This window comes from Triticum urartu, chromosome 7A (assembly GCF_056163025.1).
Source record: "Triticum urartu cultivar PI428250 chromosome 7A, HENAU_Tu73, whole genome shotgun sequence".
Classification (NCBI taxonomy): Eukaryota; Viridiplantae; Streptophyta; class Magnoliopsida; order Poales; family Poaceae; genus Triticum; species Triticum urartu.
Genome location: NC_141879.1, coordinates 281,437,219 through 281,458,831, shown reverse-complemented (window position 1 = coordinate 281,458,831; position 21,613 = coordinate 281,437,219). Strand labels below are relative to the sequence as shown.

General features: G+C 42.8%; 2 protein-coding genes and 1 long non-coding RNA gene across 4 annotated transcripts; all 3 read right to left on the bottom strand.

Moving 5' to 3' along the window:
• Positions 1–1,481: 1,481 nt before the first annotated feature.
• Positions 1,482–5,541, bottom strand: LOC125521732 (uncharacterized). Of its 2 annotated transcripts, XM_048686796.2 has the most exons (6): positions 5,363–5,411; positions 4,613–4,684; positions 2,928–3,754; positions 2,611–2,769; positions 2,028–2,292; positions 1,482–1,909 (listed from the first exon to the last, which is right to left on the bottom strand). In XM_048686796.2, the coding sequence occupies exons 3-6, from the start codon at positions 3,741–3,743 to the stop codon at positions 1,875–1,877; spliced, it is 1,275 nt and encodes a 424-aa protein (XP_048542753.1). In that variant the 5' UTR covers positions 3,744–3,754; positions 4,613–4,684; positions 5,363–5,411; the 3' UTR covers positions 1,482–1,874. The 2 variants fall into 2 exon arrangements, with proteins under 2 accessions (XP_048542753.1, XP_048542752.1); XM_048686795.1 differs by lacking the exon at positions 4,613–4,684 and having other exon boundaries at positions 5,363–5,541.
• Positions 5,542–6,796: 1,255 nt separating this feature from the next.
• On the bottom strand, positions 6,797–20,527 carry LOC125521730 (chitin elicitor receptor kinase 1). Its single transcript, XM_087531386.1, has 11 exons — positions 19,600–20,527; positions 17,571–17,606; positions 17,186–17,338; positions 16,497–16,696; positions 16,134–16,223; positions 15,885–15,978; positions 15,652–15,803; positions 15,471–15,565; positions 15,237–15,375; positions 7,414–7,512; positions 6,797–7,298 (listed from the first exon to the last, which is right to left on the bottom strand). Exons 1-11 carry the CDS (start codon positions 20,267–20,269, stop codon positions 7,134–7,136), a joined length of 1,893 nt encoding a protein of 630 aa, XP_087387512.1. The 5' UTR covers positions 20,270–20,527; the 3' UTR covers positions 6,797–7,133.
• LOC147959312 (uncharacterized) lies at positions 8,830–13,589 on the bottom strand. The gene is made up of 2 exons (XR_015609628.1): positions 11,782–13,589; positions 8,830–11,684 (listed from the first exon to the last, which is right to left on the bottom strand). It is a non-coding gene; the product is annotated as an uncharacterized LOC147959312 (long non-coding RNA).
• Positions 20,528–21,613: the final 1,086 nt, after the last annotated feature.

The following is a 21,613-nucleotide window of genomic DNA, read 5'->3' as shown; positions in this document are numbered from 1 at the left end:
ATTTAAAAAAAATTGGACTTAAAAAAGTTTCGAAAATTTTAAAAATAAGAATTTTGAAATAAAATGTTTAATATTCATAAATGTTTGTGGACTCAGAAAATGGTCGCGACTTTTTTTAAGTTCTCATATTCAAAAAATATTCGCAATTTTGAAAAAAAAATTCAGAAAATCAAACAATGTTCATAATTTTTTTGTAAAAGGTCGTGTAGTAGAAATGTTAATGAAATTGAACAAACTTTCACCAATTCAATCTTTTTTCATGAATTGAAAAATATCCTGAAAATTGAATAAATATTCGTGACTTAGAAAATAGTTTATTGATTCATAAAATGTCCGCTGATTCAAAAAATGATCGCGCATTTCAAAAAATATTCATTAAATAAAAAAATTCATGAATTTCCACCAAACAACTTTCAAAAAAATGTTCATCGATTCTAGAAATGTTCATCTATTCAAGAAAAACATTTTATTAAAAGCTCACAATTTTAAAAAGTTTGCAAATGGTATAAAATATTCATGATTTTAGAAAATGCTTGAAAATCTATAGAAATGTTCATGAATTTGAAAGATGTTCACAATTTCAAATATGCTCACGAGTTTAAAAAAATGTTCATTATTTTCAAAAGTTTTTCATGATTTCACGAAAATGAGAGCGATAGGGTATCTCAGTGATGCAGAAAAATTTAGTCATGGTCATTAGAGATTTTTTTTTTCTCGTGTTGCAACGCATTGGCCGTTTTTGCTAGATCAAGAAAATGTTCATTTGCCCCACCAATTTCCAAAAAAAATATTCGTCGATTCTAGAAATGTTCGTCGATACAAGAAAATTGTTTTCAAAATGTGCAGTATTTTTTAAAAAAGTTTGGAAATCGTATAAAGCGTTCATGATTCAAAAAATGTTCTTGATTTTAGAAAATGTTTGAAAATTTGTAAAAATGTTCACAGATTTAAAAATGTTCGCGATTTCAGATATGCGCATGAGTTTATTTTTTTCATGATTTCACAAAATTGAAATTGATAGTGTATCTCGGTGATGCAGCAAAATGTAGTCATGACCATTGAAGATTATGAAAAAAATTTCTTCCATTGTAATGCACAAGCCTTTTTGCTAGTAACGCCTAATTAGAGCGGGCCTAGTTTAGTCTAGAAGTCCGGAGTATATGTGTTTTAGTAGAAGAGTCTGTTGTTCATGGGTAAAGTCCAGTTCTCTCTTAAATGGACCCAACCTAGTTTAGAAGTATTCGAGGTGTGTTGAGTTACTGTGCTAAGGATAATCAACCTTTTTTTTTTGCGGGTAGGATATATCAACCTTGCCGGGAAGCAAACAATAAAATATCAAGTTCCTACCTATGCTCTCTTCTACCACTTTAATTCTCCAATCTCTTTCCCCATAACCCTTCTACTGTACCACAACGTCTAACACGGCGACAACCTTGGCGTCCAGCGAGTATCCCACCCTAAAACCTTCATACCCAATAATATGGACACTAAGTTTTTCTTTCGGTGGTGATCAACTCATACAACTCAGCTTCATACACTGCTACTACTGATAATAACTAATTACTCCCTCCGTTCGGAATTACTTGTCGCAGAAATGGATATATCTAGACCTATTTTAATTCTAGATATATCCATTTTCGAGACAAGTAATTCCGGACGGAGGGAATACAAAGCATCAGAAACTGATGGTCCATCGAAATGACATTGCTCACTGACTGGTGACTGCTTCTGTATATTAGCTAGTAATACTAGTATGACAAAAACACATCCATCGTATAACTATGACGATTGATCCACGGCGATTGTTTCAGCTTCTCCAGTCCTCACCATTTGCATTGCACTCCATTAGCTAGGGGTAGATGATAATCTACTCTTCACATGTTGCTAGACATCCATGCCGGTAGGCACCCTACTCATGCGCAAAAGAGAGAGAACAAGAATTTAGTTATACATTTGCAGTTTTCAGAGTATGTTCTTCCAAAAATAGATAGGCCGCAAAAGGAGTGAAACTTTTTAGTGAAACTCACATGGGACTGGGAAACTGAAGCACAGGGATGGCGCCGGAGCTGGCTCCTGCGGCTCGGCCACGAGGATGTAGACCAGGCCCATGACGCCGGTGTGCTGGCGCACGCTGCTGTAGTTGGAGACGATGGTCAGCACCTCACCGTCACTGACCTTGATGGATCCTGGCTTAGGGTAGCACGTCGACATGCCAACGATGTAGTTCGCCTCGTTTCCTGCCTCCTTCCCTGTGCCGTAAGTTGGAAGCGATTCACAAAGAAGGCGTCCATCCTGTAGCAAGTCCAATGTACCTCAGAAGTTAGGCTTCCCTTTGCAGATAACATGTTGTGATGTTACCATTTAGACATCCTATAAACATATAAGGTCTCATTTAAACCGTGTAATGCCCCGTTTGGATTAGCAGAACTGAGCATGGAATTCAGGAATTAATTGAACTCGGTGAATATCAGCTGCTTGGTTGCAGACGGAATTGGAGTTGGAATCCTAATTCCAAGTTTCAGATAGGTAGTATTGAGTGTTTCCCCTCAGAATAACTCTGACAAGTGCATAAGCACAATAGGTAAAGCGATCAGGGTGCTAATCCATTACCTGGCCATGCAAAGAAGCACCGACTCCTCCGGAGTGCTGGTGCGCAACACTGAACACGATATCTCCTCCACGCGGCAAGGCCGCTCTAGCAGTCTTAGTATGGATGCACTCATTGTTGGCTCGGTTTTCTGCGCTGCATTCCTCGACTTGATACTCAACCTGTAAGCCAACGGTTTAATTCATAAAGGAAAAGGAAAAAAGATGGTGTATTTGAATACCCGTAAAAAGAAAAAATAATGTGTATTTGGAAAAATAGGATAGTTTTTAAAATCTGAAACAGTTGCCGTTGTGGCAACTGGGAAGTAGTATTTGCATACCTTGCAAGAATGTCCAGGAGTACCATCGAGCATAGCGGTATCCGTAACGTCAAATATGTAAATCTTGACAGGCACCACCGCATCAGTCCAGTCGAGCCACGTCACGGTGTACTGCAAGAACAACTTCCGCACCTCGCCATTGAACCCTTCTTTGACCCGACACTGGGTCTGATCATAGCAGCAAAATAGCCCACCAGTGTAGTTCTTTGAGATTGTGCGCCCATACTCATCAATTGTGACATTGTAAAAGTCGCACTTGCACTCGGTGCAGCTAGACTTGTCGACCACGCCCCTTGTGTCGATGGCATGAATATTGAGCAACCATTTCTCCTCATAGCCTTCAGGGGCCTTGTCTTCATTGCCAATCTCAATTCCATAAGGATCAGGAACCCATGTGGCAGTGTGGCGAGTCTCGGAACCGAGCCCGAAGTACTGGCCTAGTGTGGTCTTGCACACTCCATCATTCCTTTTAAGCATTCCTTTTGGAAGATTCTGCGTATCGGGGCTCTGACTGTTCTTCAGAGCATAGTATGGTTCTGCAACCCAGTGATGCAGGTAAGTCTCATGGAGCGGGACAGGGACGCCATTCTCATCGACGACCTCTGCATCAAAGCTCTTGACTGCAAGGTGGCCTCGGGGGAAGTCGACATCATGGTGGTACTTGTTTGAGACTGATCCAGGGCCCAGTAAGATGGGCGGAGAACGGAACGTCTTTGATTTAAGAAGATGGCCTCTCACGTTGAGGGCTTCAGAGGGTAGGGGAGCAATAGCCGATAGGAGCGAAATGAGCAGCACAACAGAGCCAGCCATTTTCATCTTGTCACCAGCTACAAAAGTCGACCATCTATCAGAAGAAAGTAGGATTGTGCAAAAAAGAAGCAAACCAAAATACTCTGAAGCAAGCTGACTATTCAGTTATATATTTGATTCAGAAGACGAAAATGCATAGGAGCTCTCGGGTGCTACGCCCCCCTATATTCAAAAATAATTTAGTAATTCAAAAAAAGTCAAAAAATCCCGGAACTTTTTCTGGAATCAAACATGACCAGGTATTGCACTCGTATAAAAAGATTTGAATAGAAAATGACTTTTATTGTATCCGGGGTCAAAGATTTCCCAAAAAACACTAGATACAAGTACTATTCATGCTATATTGTCGTCATAAAATATTTTTTTGCCCTGAAGTCAAGGAGAATTATTCCTTGGCCAAACATTTTATATGAGTACAATACCTAGTCATATTTGGTTCAAAAATATATCCAAGATTTTTTTAACCTTTTTAAAATTATTAAATTATTTTTTAATATAGGGGGGTGGAGCACCCGAGTGCTCCTAATCCACTTCCATTCAGAAGAGCCCTTTTATAGCAACTAGCAATTATGAATAACAAACTTCAGCTAACAACACCTGATACAGTGTAATAAACTTATGTTCATTGCCAGATTCATTAATTCAAGGACAAGCCTGCCATGACATGAACCATTAGTAGCCACTACTGAAGCAAGCTGACTATTCAGTAACTTGTACGAGGAGTGTGAAAGCGGGTCAGGTTTATTCCATTGAAGAGCAAGAAAGCAACTCTGGCTAAAAGTTTTACTAGGCATGTCGAGAAAGACAGCATCCACATGAATACTTGAGTAACTTGACAAGACAAAATCCAACCAATAAACAAGGAGCGAACGTACACCAGCTTGCTTCGTGGTAATCTCCCCTGTGTCAATTCGATAATATAGAAGACAGTAGCTTTCACAGGTGACCTATATATATATATATAGTGTTCAAGTAAGCATCAAGAGTGATTTGATTGTTCACATAGAGATCGTCACTAACAAGGGGAACCGGATATGGTCAGGCAACAGAAACTCTGAACCTTTCCAACCACTAAACGATATTCTATTTTCTTTTAAATAATAGTACTCCCTCCCTTCTAAATTTGAACTAAAACCACGACGAGTAATTCGGAACGGAGGGAGTATAAAAGAAGGGCACCCCTGTAAAACTGAGACGTGCATCGAGACCCAATTCTTGACTTGAACAAGAAGCATCTATCTCCACATAGAAAGGCTTGATTCTCTTGACCACCAGTAACCCATGTATGTATGTGTCGCAAACAACCAGCAAAAAATACTACAAGGACGACAAGAAGAGAAAATCGAAATACAGTAGTCTTTTTATGAATCACAAACATTTTCTTGAAAGGCGAATCGCAGTCATAATCGGGACTGGGCCAAGAGGATATCTAAAGACGAAAAGGTCTCTCTGCCGGTGGATTGACTGACTGATTGATTCAGCAAATTAAAGATACCACAGAACAGATGAGAAACCAGAGTATTCTTCGCCGCAGCTACCCTAGCCGATCGGATGGGCCGTGAATGCGCAGGAACCAAAGGGAAGACGGGAGCAGAGCTAGAAGCAGAGGGACGGACGGCGCGTACCAGGAGGGATGGACGGAAGGGGGCCGAGGAGCAGGAGGAGGCGGAGGAGCTGCGGCTGGGCTGTGGGAGTCTGTACGGTTGGTGTGGTTGCCAACGGAACTTATAGGGTGCGGGGCGAGGCCACGCGGCGTCGGGCGCTTACGGCAGCGCTTGCGTCGCTGCGTATGGGGATGGTTTTTTTTTCCTTTTTGATGAGGGAATGGGGATGAAGTTATGAACGCGGGCGAGCCGGTTCACACTTTCTTCTTTCTAGAAGCTGTCACCATGCTGGACGGATAGTGTTTGGATTCTTTTTTTGCAAATCTATTGTTTCTTCCTATTTTGAGTAAATACAGTCGTGCTAAATTTGCATTAGTACTAGTACCAAAGAAAGGAAATTCCTTCTAGAAACGGCAGGCCACGATAGCAAATACTCACCGCCAGCGTTGAGGTGAGATATGGAGCGTTACTGGAGCTGGAGTACATACAGCGTACCACCTCGTCCTGGTTTATGGGTTCTCTTTGTATTTTTTTTACGCCAAACTTTAACCTTTGATTAACGAACAATGTTATTGCATGTCACAACAAATAATATCATTAGAAACTAGTTTAAATACGAATCTGGCGATATAATTTTTTACGACATGCACTAACATTTTGTTAGTTAAATCTATGGTAAAAATTTAACACAAAATATGAAGGGACCAATAAACCAAGACCAAGCTAATACCTAATAAACAGCTCAGAAACATACTGCGCAATAACGAATAATAATAAATTAATGAATGACAATGGAAGGAAGCACATACCAGCCTTATTTAAGGCATCAGCCATTGATCGAAACGTGCACGCGTAGTGTGGAACTCGTTGAGGTTGAGCCCATGTGGGACTGGGCTCTCGGGACCGTCGACATACATGGCGCTGTCAGTACCACGGTTTGGAAGCCTGGCTGCCGCCTGTTATTTGCAAATCTCATCTTGCGCCAAGGAAAAAGAAGGGTACAATGTGTATTGACAGTGGCGCCTTAGACCAACTCGGCCATATCAATTTCTTGTGTGTAATTCCTGCTAGTAAGATATTTTAACGGTCTGAGGCCCTGCAGTTTAATCATCCTGAATCCTCAGATTAACCATCAACGTCGAACAGAAAGTTAAACTCGCTTGAGAAAATGGAAAACCGCTAACGCTAATCTGCCATCTGCTCCCGGGACGAGCACTGTACATCTCTGACTACATCTCCACGTAGCGCCAATATCACACGTCCAACGTCTCCACCGATTGCCGACGAGCTAGCGGTAGAAAGCTACTGGAGCAAGCAGCCAACGGAGCAATCAAGTACTGTGCTAGTATTAATGCATTGCCAATATTTCTTTCTTATACTGTTTCCCTGGTTCCCACGGAGGAAAAGAGACTCCACGCATCCACTGCCAAGATTATTGCCACACAAGGGCTAGACTTATCTCTACAAGGCCTATAGCTATTTCCATTGCCATGTCAAAATAAACACGTACGTACATATATTACTTACACTTGACATATACTACTCACATGAACGTGGCGCTAAGGTCTCCAAGAAGAAAAATATGAACTCGGACATAAATAAAAGGAGAATAAAAAGAATCCATACCGATGTGATTTTTTTTTCGAAACGGGCCAATGGGAAATTACACATCGAAGATATATAGCCAAAACAATCGACGCTGTCAGGCTGTCACTACCGCCTTATCGTCCCGCATTTGACTGTAGAACCCCGATGTACAACGCCAGGGGAGGCATGTGACTGAGGGAGGAGGTCATCTGCCGGACATGAGGTTCACCAAGCCCGGGTTTTCGTAGAGGGCGTTCATATCCCAGAACTCGCTCGTGGAGGACAGCGTCATCAGCGCCACCACCACGGATCTCATTGTCGGCCTCAGCTTGGGGTCCTCCTGTGTGCATGCGTTCGCCAGGTGCGTCATCTGCAACCACAAGCCAGCAAATGTTTTATCCTGGCTGCCATATATCCAATCCAACCACGCAACGAAAGCAAGATATATGCAATGGAACCGCTGTGCCCGAGCAAGTTTTTCTAACCTTGAGAATGGCGTCGATGGGGTAATCGTCTCCTAGCTTTGGATCGATCAGCCTCTTGAGGCCTTCCTTCGGATCCGGTGCATTGAGAGCCTCCTCAAACTACACATATTTCAGTGTATGGTAAAGTCATCAAACAAGCAAGGCAAATAATTTCAGCAAGCACCCAAAGCCAGGAATGAAATGCGCCATTAGAGCATCTACAGCAGGCCTCTTAAACCGTGAAACTTTCAGTTCGCGAAAAACGCATTTTAAGGGTCGGTTTGAGCTGCGGCCAAACAGACCCCTCAAACTTAAACTGTAAAACCAAATATTCACTTTTTTTTTCCCACGTCTTCTTCCTCTCGCCCGTGTCCACGGTCTCCTACAAAGCCAGTGGACAGCACACAAAAGCGGCCAAATACAGAGCCGCTGACGGCCAAATACGGAGCGCACGAAGCGGCCAAATCCAGGAGCTAGCTCCTCCGTCGGGGTAGCCAGCTCCAATCGATCCAGGAGCTAGCTCCTCAGCCATAGCCAGCTCCATTCGATCCAGGAGCTAGGAGCTAACTAGCTAGCTCCTCCGCCGTAGCGAGCTCCAATCGATCCAGGAGCGAGCTCCAATCAATCCAGGAGCCAGCTAGCTAGCTAGCTCCTCCGCCGTAGCCAGCTCCAATCGATCCAGTTAGGAGCTAGCTAGCTCCTCCGTCAAGAGAGACGCGTGTGGGCGGCAGCCGGGGCGGGCGGCCTGCGTCCAGAGCGGCACGGACGGCGGACGCGGATGTTTCCGTGACAGTTGGGGGCTCTCGCGAACTGCTTTCTTCCGATACAGAGCACCGTAGAAGCGGACGCGAAAACTGTATTTTTGCAGATTGGGAGGAGCTTTTTATCGCGCCCTTTAAAAAAATATACAGTTTTGCTAAAGCACATCTAGACGTGCCATAAGTATCGCACATCTAAGTTCTATGTCATTGATCTTAACGAGATTCGCGTGGATATTTTCTTTTTCTTTTTTCTTTTTCTCTTTATGTTTGATTCACTCACTTAGATGTGCAATAACTAGAGCACATCTAGATGTGTCCTAGACACACCCAAAAATATACAGGTCAGAGTCGTTTACTGGTTCTATTCGGGTCGCTTTTTCCGCCTAAAACTGTAAACCGGCGGTTATTTTACAGTCTTGTGCGTTTTAAGGGGTCTGCTAGAGATGCTCTTAGTCCATTAACATAAAGTGATTGCAAAAGAACTCGGGAAGCGACCAATTTAGTCCATGAAGCAGCACAAAGGTTGTGAAGGGCAACTCCACCTTGCTGCTACAATGTGTACAGCACAAGTGTTGAAGGAACAGCTTCAACATGCTGCGCTAGATATCGCTCTAGAGACGAATGTAGGCGGATAGGGCAGCAAGAGTTCAATCCAGAACTCCTAGGGCACAAGACCTACTCCAAGATCTTAGATAAGAACAACAAGTTCTATTACAGATAGAGATACATAGTCTAATTACAAAGTAGAGGTGAGGACCTCTATTTATAGGGCTTTGGGAAGCCTTCACATACTTCTACTTATAGCTGGAATACTCTAGAAACATTATTTAAGGTTCACCATTCTACTCATAGCTACTCACAACTAGAAGACTCTAGAAAACAGTAGGTAGGATAAACAAAAGAAAAGAAATACTATATAGACCACAACAGAAGTATCTAGAAGTAGCCAAACAGATTTGACATATGATTATATTTTCATGTTCCTCATCTATTGTTCCTCATCATTCTCCCCTGGTTGTTTGGAACTAGCCCTCGAGTTATCTTCATAGAGCGCTTCTTCTGGATGGTAGAGAGTCAAGTCTACAACATTGAAAGTGTTGGAGATACCCATATCGCTTGGAAGATCTATCACATAAACATTATCATTTATCTTTCTCACGATAGAGAAGGGTCCATACCTTCGCTGCCTAAGTTTCCCTTTAACACCTAAAGGCAGCCTCTCTTTTCGGAGGTAGACCATCACCTTATCACCGGCTTGAAATGATTTTGGCCTCCTTTTGCAATCAGCAAGTTGTTTATATTTCTAATTTTGTGCTTCCAAAGAACCGCGAATCTCTTCAAATAACTCGATGTAATTATCAGCAAAGGACAATGCTGATTTTGAGTTTCCCCTTAATGGTAGCTTCACCAGGTCCACCACATGTGATGGAACTTTAGTGTAGACATGGAAAAAGGGCTCCTTCCTGTGGATTTATGCTTATTGTAGGAGAATTCTGCAACAGATAAAGCCAAATCCCATTGTTCCTTCTTTCTCCACAAATGCAACGGATCAGATTACCCAAAAACTTGTTCACTTCCGTTTGTCCATCTGTTTGTGGATGAGCAGTGCTAGAAAATTTCAATTAAGTGTTGAATTGCTTTCACAAAGTAAGCCAAAATGCAGCAAGAAACTTGCTATCACGGTCTGAGACAATAGACCTTGAAACTCCATAAAGTCTGACCACTTCTCGAAAGAATAGGTTTGCCACATGATGAGCATCTGTTGTCTTGCGGCATGGGATGAAATGAGCCATCTTAGAGAATCTATCCACGACCACAAATACAGCATCACTTCCTCATCTTGTTCTTGGCAAGCCCAAGACGAAGTCCATAGAAATGTCTCCCATGGAGCAACAGGAATAGGCAAAGGCATGTATAACCCTGTATTCTGGACTTGGCCTTTGCAGGTCTGACATACGGGGCACCGTTGAACGAACTTTCCAGCATCTTCCTTTAGTTGTGGCCAAAAGTAGCGAGCTTCCAGGTTAGCGATAGTCTTGTCCCGTCCAACATGACCACTAAGATCACTTGAATGGAGCTCTCTAACCAGCTTGTCACGTAGAGAACTTCTTGGAATGCACAAACGATCATTTTTGAAGAGATATCCATCTTGCATCAAATAGTCATCACCTAATGGTTGGCCCCTTGCGTGCTTTACCCAAACATGGCCAAAGTCTTCGTCACCCTCATACAACTTCTTTATTTGATCCCTGTCCGAAAGTTCAGCTTCAAAAGAAGTCAAGAGGCATGCACGACGACTCAAAGCATCGGCCACTCTGTTAGTTATTCCAGATTTATGCATGATGAGATAGTTAAACCTCTCCAGATATGCTGCCCATCTTGCTAGTATGCGGTCAACATGCTTTTGATTTCTAAAATGCTTCAAGGATTGATGGTCGCTATAAACAATGAACTCTTCAGGCAGCAAATAGACTTCCCAAGTTTTCAACGCTCTGAAAACGGCGTATAATTCTTGCTGATAGGTACTCCATTTCTGTCTAGCTTCACTTAACTTCTCACTAAAGAAAGCAATGGGCTTCCTTTCTTGAGATAGGACAGCTCCAATGCCTACTCCACTTGCATCACACTTCAACTCAAAAGTCTTGTTGAAATCAGGTAGTACCAAGACAGGAGCTTGTGATAGCTTTTGTTTAATCTCATTGAAACTAGCTTCAGCTGCTTCTGTCCATTGGAACTTTCCTTTCTTCAAACACTCGGTAATTGGTGCCATGATAATGCTGAAATTCTTCACAAATCGCCTATAAAAAGTTGCAAGGACATGAAAGCTTCTTATCTCAGAAATGGTCTTAGGAGTTGGCCATTCTCGGATTGCTTCAACCTTAGAATCCTCAACACGAATGCCGTCACATGTTATGACGAATCCTAAGAAAAAAAGTTGTGTTTGTAGGAAAACACATTTCTTCAAGTTGACGTAGAGCTCATTTTCCCTTAGTACTTCTAGCACCTTCCGAATGTGATCAAAGTGTTCATCCTCATCCTTGCTATAGATCAAGATGTCATCGAAATAGACCACAACAAAGTGGGATAAAAAGGGTCTAAGGACTTGATTCATTAAGTGCATAAAGGTACTTGGTGCATTTGAGAGTCCAAATGGCATGACTAGCCATTCAAACAACCCTTCCTTTGTCTTGAAGGCGGTCTTCCATTCATCCCCAGGTCTTATACGGATTTGATGATATCTACTTCTTAAATCTAGCTTTGTGAACACTCTTGCTCCACTAAGCTGATCCAACATATCATCCAGACGGGGAATAGGGAATCTATACCTTACGGTGATCTTGTTAACGGCTCTACTGCCCATACACATGCGCCAAGATCCATCTTTCTTTGGCGTGAGTAGGGCTGGTACAGCACATTGGCTAATACTTTCTCGAATGTGCCCCTTTTGCAACAATTCCTCCACTTTCTCCTTCAATATATCATGCTCCTTTGGGCTCATTCGATAGTGTGAAAGATTAGGAAGACTTGCTCCTGGAATTAAGTCAATTCTATGTTAAATTCCTCTCATCGGTGGCAAGCCATGTGGCTCCCCAAGTATGTTCTGAAATTCTGCCAATAAACCACATACCTTGGATGGAATTTCAACAGTCAGGTGCTCTTCTCCCTTTACAACAAGTGCAGCACACAAATCTGCCTCCTTCAAGTCTTCCATAAACTCATGAGAGGTATGGGAGATAATTAACATAGTTTAACCCTCCTCCTTAGAGGTATTATTTTCGGTTTTGTTTGGTAAGATAATGATCTTTCTCTTGTTCCAAATGAAAGAGTAAGAATTTTCCTTGCCCTTGTGTGTAGTATCCACATCAAATTGCCAAGGCCTTCCAAGAAGAACATGACTGGCATCCATGTCAACCACATCACACAACACATTTGAGCGATAATGCTTACCCAAAGAAAGTGGCAGGTTGCATTGTTTGGTGATCCTCATATTCACTTCTTTCTTGATCCATCCAATAGTGTAGGGATTTGGATGACCATGGGTTTCAAGCTTTAAATGGTCCACCAACTTCTGGGAGATAAGATTCTCGCGGCTGCAACTATCAATCACTAGTTTGCATACCTTGCCATTTACCGTGCATTTGCTCTCAAATATTTTCTTCCGTTGTGTGTCATCGAGTTGTGGTGTGGAACATAGGAGACGCTGGATCACACATACCACCTCTTCGCCTTCTTCTTGACAAACCTCTTGTCCGTCTACATCTTCAGATTCGTATTCTTCCTCGTCGTTTTCACCATCATGGATAGTCGTGTTAACAAATTTCCTTAGTGGGCAATCGCTGGATATGTGTCCCTCTTTACCACATTTATAGCACTTTGGGCCTTCATTTGCCTTACCCTTGCTTCTAGTTTGTTTCGGAATGGGCTGTTTTGTCTTTGGTGGAATGGCCTTTTCTTCCACTCTATTAGGTTGGCTCCTAGATGAGCCTTCGGTATGAGGATATGGAGGATATGGATCCTTAGTTGTCTTTCTCATCCTCACAAACCTCTCGGCCTTTAAGGCTAGAGCTTGTGCTTGATCAACGGACCAGATTTGTTGCATCATCAATCGATCTTGAATAGCATCACTGAGACCATTGATATACCTTGCAACTTGTTGCTCTTCAGTTTCAACAAGGTTGCACCTCACTTATAGCCTTAGAAACTCCTCCGTGTAATCTGAAACAGTCCTATTTCCTTAAGCACAATTTTAAAATTGGATAAATAGGATCTGGTCATAATCAGCGGGCAAAAATCTCCCTTTCAAGAGGCCTTTCATTTGTCGCCAAGTTCTAACACGTAGTTCTCCTCTCAGCCTGCGCTCCTCTTGAACGCGATGCCACCATGCACTGGCTCCTCCTTTCAGCTTGTATGCGATCAAAGGAACTCTACGATCTTCCGAAACCTCCATGACCTCAAAGAAAGTCTCCACTTCATATAACCAATCCAGGCACCCTTCAATGTCAACATTTCCATTAAAACTTGGGATCTCAGCTTTCACCTTGTATGTATCTCTTGCATATGTAGGGTTGGGTGCTCTCCGATATGCGTAGAGATTTGGTTCTTCAAGGGCATCATCATATTCTTCACCTTCAAAAGCTTCAACATAAATTGGCCTTCTTAAAGCACGTTGAACAACATGTTGTTGTGGCGGTCTTGCTCCAAGATTACCTCTCCTTCTTCCTTGATGAACATCTTCCTCTTCTTTAGATGAATCTCCTTCATTGGTAGCAGGGGGGACACCCTTTCTTATCATCTCAACCAGCTGGTCAAATCTCCTATTAAGATCTTCACGCAGCTCTTTGATTTGTTGTTCAGCAGCATCCATCCTCTTCTCCAATTGCTCCATTGCTTGCTCCAACTTGTTCTCGAAGAGGACAACAAGAACGATTATGGGTCAACGAGGCTCTGATACCACCTGAAGCAGCACAAAGGTTGTGAGCAACTCCACCTTGCTGCTACAATGTGTACAGCAGAAGTGTTGAAGGAACAGCTTCAACATGCTGCGCTAGATATCGCTCTAGAGGCGAATGTAGGCGGATAGGGCAGCAAGAGTTCAATCCAGAACTCCTAGGGCACAAGATCTACTCCAAGATCTTAGATAAGAACAAGTACTATTATAGGTAGGGGTACATAGTCTAGTTACAAAGTAGAGGTGAGGACCTCTATTTATAGGGCTTTGGGAAGCCTTCACATACTTCTACTTATAGCTGGAATACTCTAGAAACATTATTTAAGGTTCACCATTCTACTCATAGCTACTCACAACTAGAAGACTCTAGAAAACAGTAGGTAGGATAAAGAAAAGAAAAGAAATACTAGACTACAACAGAAGTATCTAGAAATAGCCAAACAGATTTGACATGACTATATTTTCATGTTCCTCATCTATTGTTCCTCATCAGTCCATAAACTGGTTCATTGGATCAAATACGGCCAGAACCAAGTCGGGAGAGAAAGAACCATCCACATGGCTATTGTTGCATTCCTTGGATCGTTCATAAACTGACAAACTTTTATGGGGACTTTTTTGCAAGATTCCATTGACCCGCGTTCATATTGAAACTGCCATGTGTAAAAAATATAAGCCATGCATGACTCAAACACACGTCGTAGGGCTCAGGTATAAGGCCTGCTAACCAAGAGAATTATAAGGTATTTGTGTAGCCATTGGTTACTATCGCTCCTTATTCTTTCTATTTGCTCAGTCAGTTCCTGACTAGGGAAAAGGTGGCCTGCTGACCAGTAGGATCTTAAATCATAAGTGAGGATTGTGTTACAACAAAGTATATGAAAATATCAGTTTTTGTAAAATTATTTACTAGGAGTACTGTACTACCTGTTCAGATTTTATTGTTCATGTGTATGTATTTAAGCTTAGGAGCAGAGAATATATACTTTGTTGTAACACAATGCAAACAAATGACTAAATATCCTACTGGTCGGCAGGCACTCTTTCCCTAGTCAAGCGTGGGTACAAATCCCACACAATGCAACTTGTGGTGTTAATCTTTTTTGGAAACTGACCAAACAAATAGAAAGAATAAAAAACCAATACTAAACAAGGCCTACACAAACAGCTTATAGTTCTGTTGGTTAGCAGGCTTGTACCTGAGCTGTTGACGCCTATGTTTAGTTTAAACGCAGACCGATGTAATCTTGCAAAAAAGCCCCTATAAAAATTAAGTCAGTTTATGAGTGGTCCAAGCAATGCCAGTGTGGCAATCCCTAATCGGTTTTGGCCTTGTTTGATCAAATAAATGAGTTTATAGACTAAATTGATCACTTTCCGAGCTATTGGCCTAAAGTGTGCGATCATTTTGAGTTAATGGACTAATGGCGCATTTCACTCCAAAGCCAGCCTGTACGTGGTGGCTTCGAAAGCATAACTGTGGGATAACAAAACATCCATATTAATCTGACCTTCTGTAACTAACTAATGTCACCAGAAGTAACAAAGCAGAATGACACACAAAACAGGTACCCTAGCAGTTTTATGAAGCATCGAGAGCAGAATGTAACTTGTTGGCTGAGCAGCACAATTACCAGATAAACCAATCCCTTTGAATCACTGGCAGATTCAGTTGATCGGACAATGGCATCTTTGGCTGAAATAAGTTCGTACAAAACAACACCAAAGGCATAGACATCGACTTTAGGAGAAACATCACCGTATCGGGCATATCTGCAAACACCGTTTCCCATAAATGTCAACATTCATCGCAAACAGGGAATACTTTGCGGTTAGCACAACAAGAAGTAGATGTTCAGGACACCTACTCTGGAGGCATGTAACCGAATGTACCAACAACACGTGTTTGCAAAGATGTACCACCACCAACTTCTGTAAGTTTTGTTAGACCAAAATCTGCAACCTGGAAGATACACATAAATATTACATCAAGGGTGGACACTGGACAGAACATATGAAACACATGAATTCTCCTTGAATCATTCCTACCTTTGCACGGGTGTTCTTGTCTATCAATATGTTTGCGGATTTGATGTCCCGATGTATGTACACTGGAACGGTATGCTCATGAATGTACTCAAGACCTCTTGCTGAATCTAGTGCAATCTGAACTCTTTCAACCCAAGAAAGAGGCTCATAACCTATCACAAATGCGCGGAGAGATTAATTTGCCGGAAGGAACAGAAAAGGCAGAGTCAATATTTCGGGAGGCAGAACATTACCAGTTCCACGCAAATGCTGGCTTAAGTTGCCATTCTCGATAAATTCGTAGACAAGGAACAAAGAACTCTCCGTGCAATAACCAATCAAGCGCACCTGCATGAAATTGAACATTGAAACGGCAGTGAAGAGGTTAAATTAACCTGACTAGAGAATAGTGTGAAATTATGAGATCGTCCACATGGAAAATCTATATCATCGTCCTATTAAAAAACAGTATTTTTAGGTACAGAAAAAGAAGATTTACGAACCAGATTAAGATGATGAACATGTGTCAAAACTTTTAACTCAGCAAGGAACTCTTGAGTAGCCTGCATGTCCATCTTTTTTATGGCAGCTTTCTGGACAGTGGAGGACACAAGAGAAATAAAGCAAGTCATTTCAAATGAAGAACATGTCATGACGCTGCATGATCACAATTCATGGACCAGCGCAGAGTTATATTATTTCACCATTGTTCAATCCCCTAGTTAAGTACTCCCTCCGTAAAGAAATATAAGAGTCTTTAGATCACTACTCTAGTGATCTAAACGCTCTTATATTTCTTTATAGAGGGAGTACATGTTTGTGGCATGCGGGATTCTGGAATGCAAATGAAACAAAAATGAACTAACCTCGCCTCTAAGCTCAGCATAATAGACAGCACCAAAACCACCTTGTCCAATTTTATGAATTATGTTAAAGCCTTCTGTAGCATTAAAAAGTTCTTCATATGAGAACTCGACTGATTTATCAACTGTAATGCCGGCAGCTGGTGAAGCTCCGTCAGCTTGACTGCTCGATGGTGTCACCTTTTGCATGGATACTGCACTGGCTGGAATAAAAAGAATAATAGTTCAGAAATAGCAGAAGTCACATTCTGTAGTAATATTTGTCAAGGCCTGTTCAGTTCAGGGAAGAACAAAACAAGGGGAAAATGGAAGCATAATTTGAGGTTCTCTAAATTTCTCTGTCCTCCAAAAGTACACTTATAGGTCCCTAACATAGCTCATTGGTTACACTTATAGCCCTGAAACTATTACTCATAATCATAACATAGTACATCACTCTATTTACTCCAAATATTTCCAGGTCCACAAAAATCAATATAATTGCTCACGCAATAGACAAGCATTACTTCAAACCACCCAAATCCCCTCGTATCTTTGTAACAGAACATTGTTGAGATGAAAAAGGACATAAATTAACTTGCAGTGGTGAAATTAGGACATGCAAATGCTTTTCTACAAAAGAAATTACAAGTATAATTGACAGTTCCAGGGTCAGAAAAGTAGTCAGAGATCCCTACAAAACTGATTGTTACCTAGACGGGTAGATTCTTCAGAAGATGGAAGCAAAGCGTCCTGTTTCGCCTTTCTTCGCCTATAAAACAAGAATAACACGACAGCCAGGACTAGTGCAACTACACCAGCCACAACACCTCCTGCTATTGCTCCTGCTGAACTTTTTTTCCCTGTTGTGAAGAGTTGAACATGAATAAACATCACAGTTCTCTCACAAGAATCAACAACATCCGGTTTTCTTTCCAAAAAACCTTAATGCCAAGCAATAATTAGCTCGCGAAAGGACAAAGGCTGCCTGTACTGCACAAGATGAGGATACTTATCAGCATAACTGCATGAGAATAAACATAACATGACGAGAAAATCAAGTGGATAGAAATACAAGTTAAAATAACAACTCTTACCCTGATGATTCCAGAGGAAGGTAGCTTCCATTGGGATCTGGAAAACCAAACAAGCAGAGGAAAATATTTCAGGAACACGCGATCAATTCTACGCAACATGTAATTGATTTTTTTATAATGGAATTTTTTATTGACTCAATACTTTGCATGAAGATGATACAACCAACAAAGTGTTCGCACTCAGCCTCTGCAAAACTATGCAATTCATGGCAACTGTTGCATCAAATTGAGTTAAACATCAATGTCAACATTGTAACCACATGGTATCATCAAACGGATTGAGGGTTTCGCTTCAACTTGTTTCTCAAAATTAATAGTTACACAAAGATCATTTGGTCCTAGGAATTATTTAGGAAATTTTCTTACCGAGTTACCATACATGCAGAATTGGCATGACACAACACACAGGACCAGCAACATGGACAAAACCATATCAATATGTGGCAACAAAATGGCACATGAAGAAAGAAATATGCGGGGTCAGCACTATAACCAGAGTTCAAACAGTTTATTTGCTACTCACAAACATTAATATAGCTGGAACTACGAACAATTAACAATCCAAAACCTCATAACAAAATTTGAACAGAGCACCAGTATCACTCTACAACCGAGTACGAAACTGCATAACACACTTCCCTAGTACGACAATTAGTCCCCAATACTCCTCCATTTCAGTCAGCTAAACAAAGCTAAAATTGAACCAAGTTCCACACAATTCAATTCGAATAGCAGCACTATTCACGAATTATGCAAAGATCGTTTGGGCCCCCAGAAATACTAGGCAGTTTTCTTACTAAAAGAGTGATCCCCACTACTTCTAATTATCTGAACATGCGTGCTTCCACATCATTAAAATTGTTGTAGCCGTTAGATTTAGGACCCGAATATCCAGTAAACATCAGATTTTTAGGCATGGCAAACTGAAAGTTTTTTCACGGCAAATTATGTTTACCGAGGGTGGCAAGTTTAGTTGGCGAGCATGGCAAATCCGCCTCAGTTTATTTTTTTGCCAGAAATTGCCGTGCTCACCAACCAGATTTGTGATCCTCACGCCAACATAAATTGCCATGAAACACCTTCGACTTGCCATGCTAAAAATCTGACGTCAGATTTTTAGCATTTTCGTAGATTTACTAGCTTGATCCACTAGCATCTGTGTCTACGCATGAGAATCCTATACTATGCAACATGCATTAGCGCATTTTAAGTGGGTTTTTAATCAAATTGCATTTAAATGTGACATGCACAACTTCTCATGTTAAGGATTTTTTTTTGCTTATGCAGAAATTTCTCACATAGTTTAAATGTAAGGACTTAATTAGTATTCTACACAATATTTAGAAACTATATATCCAATTCCGTGGCAACGCATGGGGTATCGTCTAGTATGCAGAATTGGCATGACCCGCCCCACAGAATCAGCAACACAAAGCAATAGCAATCAATATGTTGCAACAAAAATGGCACATGAAGGAAGAAATATATGCGGTCGGCATCATAACCAGAGTCCAAACGGTTCATTCTACACCCACAAACATTAATATAGCTCGATCTTGAGAATCCAAAACGGTTTCTGGTGCCCATTTTATAACTTCGTAAGGAATTTTGAACAGAGCACCAATATCACTCTACAACTGAGCATAAAACTGCACACCGCACTTCTCTAGAGCAATTTATCCCCAATACTCATCCATTTCAGTCAGCTATACCAATATACTCCCTCCGTTCCTAAATATAAGTCTTTTTAGACATTTCAAATGGACTACAACATATACAGCATACGGATGTATATAGACATATTTTAGAGTGTAGATTCACTCATTTTGTTCCGTATGTAGTCACTTGTTGGAATCTCTAAAAAGACTTATATTTGGGAACGGAGGGAGTAAAATTTAACTGAAATCCCCACAATTCACTTGGAGTAGCAGCACTATTTGAATTGAATCCCCAGTTCAATTAAACTGAAACTGCACGCCACAGTTGAGTCGGCTAAATCTACAAGGGCGTTGTGATTTGTGAAGCCTGACCTTTGGCTGGGATATACACGATGCCGCTCCCGGTGACACCGTCCATCCCGGGGTTATACTTTCTGAGCAGGTCCATCTGCTCCGGCGACGAGAAGCTATGATTGGCGGCGACGGAGGCGAGCGTCTCTCTGTCCCTCAGCGGGTATGTGAGGAAGAGGCCGTACTGCGTGGAGATTCCGGCGTCGCCGCATGAGCAGTTGACGGTGACGTTGACGGAGCCGACGTCGGGGATGTTGTTGGCCGGGTAGGTGTTTGTGGCCTGCAGCCAGGCGGGGGTGGTGAGGTTGTTGAATTGGTCGGCGATGCTGATGTAGGTGTCCCCGGTGTGGACGTCGTAGCGGATAGAGGCGGCGAGGAAGGTGGAGGCCGGGGCGGACGGCGGCGCGAGGCAATGGCAGGGGAAGGGGACGTTGAGGCGGTCCCCGGCGGCGACGAAGTCGAGGTTGGGGATCCCGGGGTTGTACTTGCCGAGCACTCGGTAGTCGGAGAACCCGAAGAGGTTGGCGATGTAGGTGACGTTCTGGTTGGACGCGACGTAGTAGGAGCCCAGCGCGAGGTCGCAGCCCCGGCTGCAGCCGTCCCCCGCCGCGGCGGCCGCGTTCGGGCCCGCCGCCGCGGCCAGGAGGAGGAGGAGGAGCAGGGGGAGGAGCGGAGGCGGCGAAGCTTCCATGGCGGCGTGGCGCGGAGGCGGAACCCTAGCGGGAGGGGCGGAGGAAGCTTGGCACCATTCGACAGTCTGTAGCCAGAGGGGATGGGCCGGGAGCGAGGGGGAGAAGACGCTGACGCGTCGGGGAGTTTGACTCGTCGCGGACGCGGGCAATCGGCAGTTAGGCCACGGCGTTTCACTGGCGGGTCTGGGCGAAACAGCCAGCGGGAGGTGGACGCGGTCGTGCCGGGGAAGCGCAGCGCGGCGGCTGCTGTTGCCGCGCGGTCAAACGAAGCGTGCTACGAATTCCTGAGGTCCCGCCGGGCACGGGGCGGTGTCCCATCCGGATCCGGGGGGAATGGAATGTCCCCGTCGCGCTCGCGCGTGCTACAACTAATTGCGAGATTAGGCTCTAATCTGAGGCAATATTGTAGTATAGTACTACTGCGATTACATGTTTGTATAACGTGATTACACGTTCGCCTCTGGATTAGATTAGTATTAGAATAATTCATGACAAAGCAATTGTCGAGGTATATATGTATGCTGCCTCCGGAACCTCCCCCGGCCGTCGGCACGTCGGCCGGTGACATTTGGAGCTATTCATTTCGGGGATTGTTTGAGACTTGGGCGCCGACGGCGGCGTCGTGTGCTCTGGAACTACCATCTGGAGCAAGGCTGGACGGCGGCCGTTCATGCGGTGGTTTGTGATTCGCTAGCTTGACATTCCCCGTCCAATTATATGCCCTAATTATATGGCGTGTCGGGGAGGGGGAGAAAGAGAGTCTGGCTTATTGGAGTTGTTATTTGGTGCCGTTGTGTGATCAAGACGCATGCAATCAAGGAGAATTAATATTAACTTATATTTATATTCAAAAATAAAACTCAAGTGTCCAATAATGCCATGTTGATCTTTTCCAAATAATCGTCTTGGGCCTTTTCTTTTCTTTTCTTGCAAACTAGAGAGAACTCCTACCCGGACTCTATTTATTCTTGTCTATGCGGCTTTAGGTACAGCTTGAGTCCGCTCGCATGAAAGTGAAGGTGTTCTATGATATTCAGTACGAGAGCCTGATGTACTTTTGCTTTTTAATGTGGGTTAAGGATCATGCATTTTCTTTTTGCGAAAAAGCCTCAGTCTATTACCCAAAAGTCTAGAATTACAAGACAACCTAAAAATCAAAGATATTACAGTTAGGTCTTTGAAGAGTCGACCATCTCCCACTCCCTAACGCCCCGATGGCGCGCTGCCGCTCCAACGGCGGAGCCGGGCTGCCTTTTTTGCACACGGTTAGGAAGGTAGAAGGAGTCGGCATTCCCGGATTGGTCGTAGATCTTCGAGCCTTCACACCAACGCCATCGCTAGAG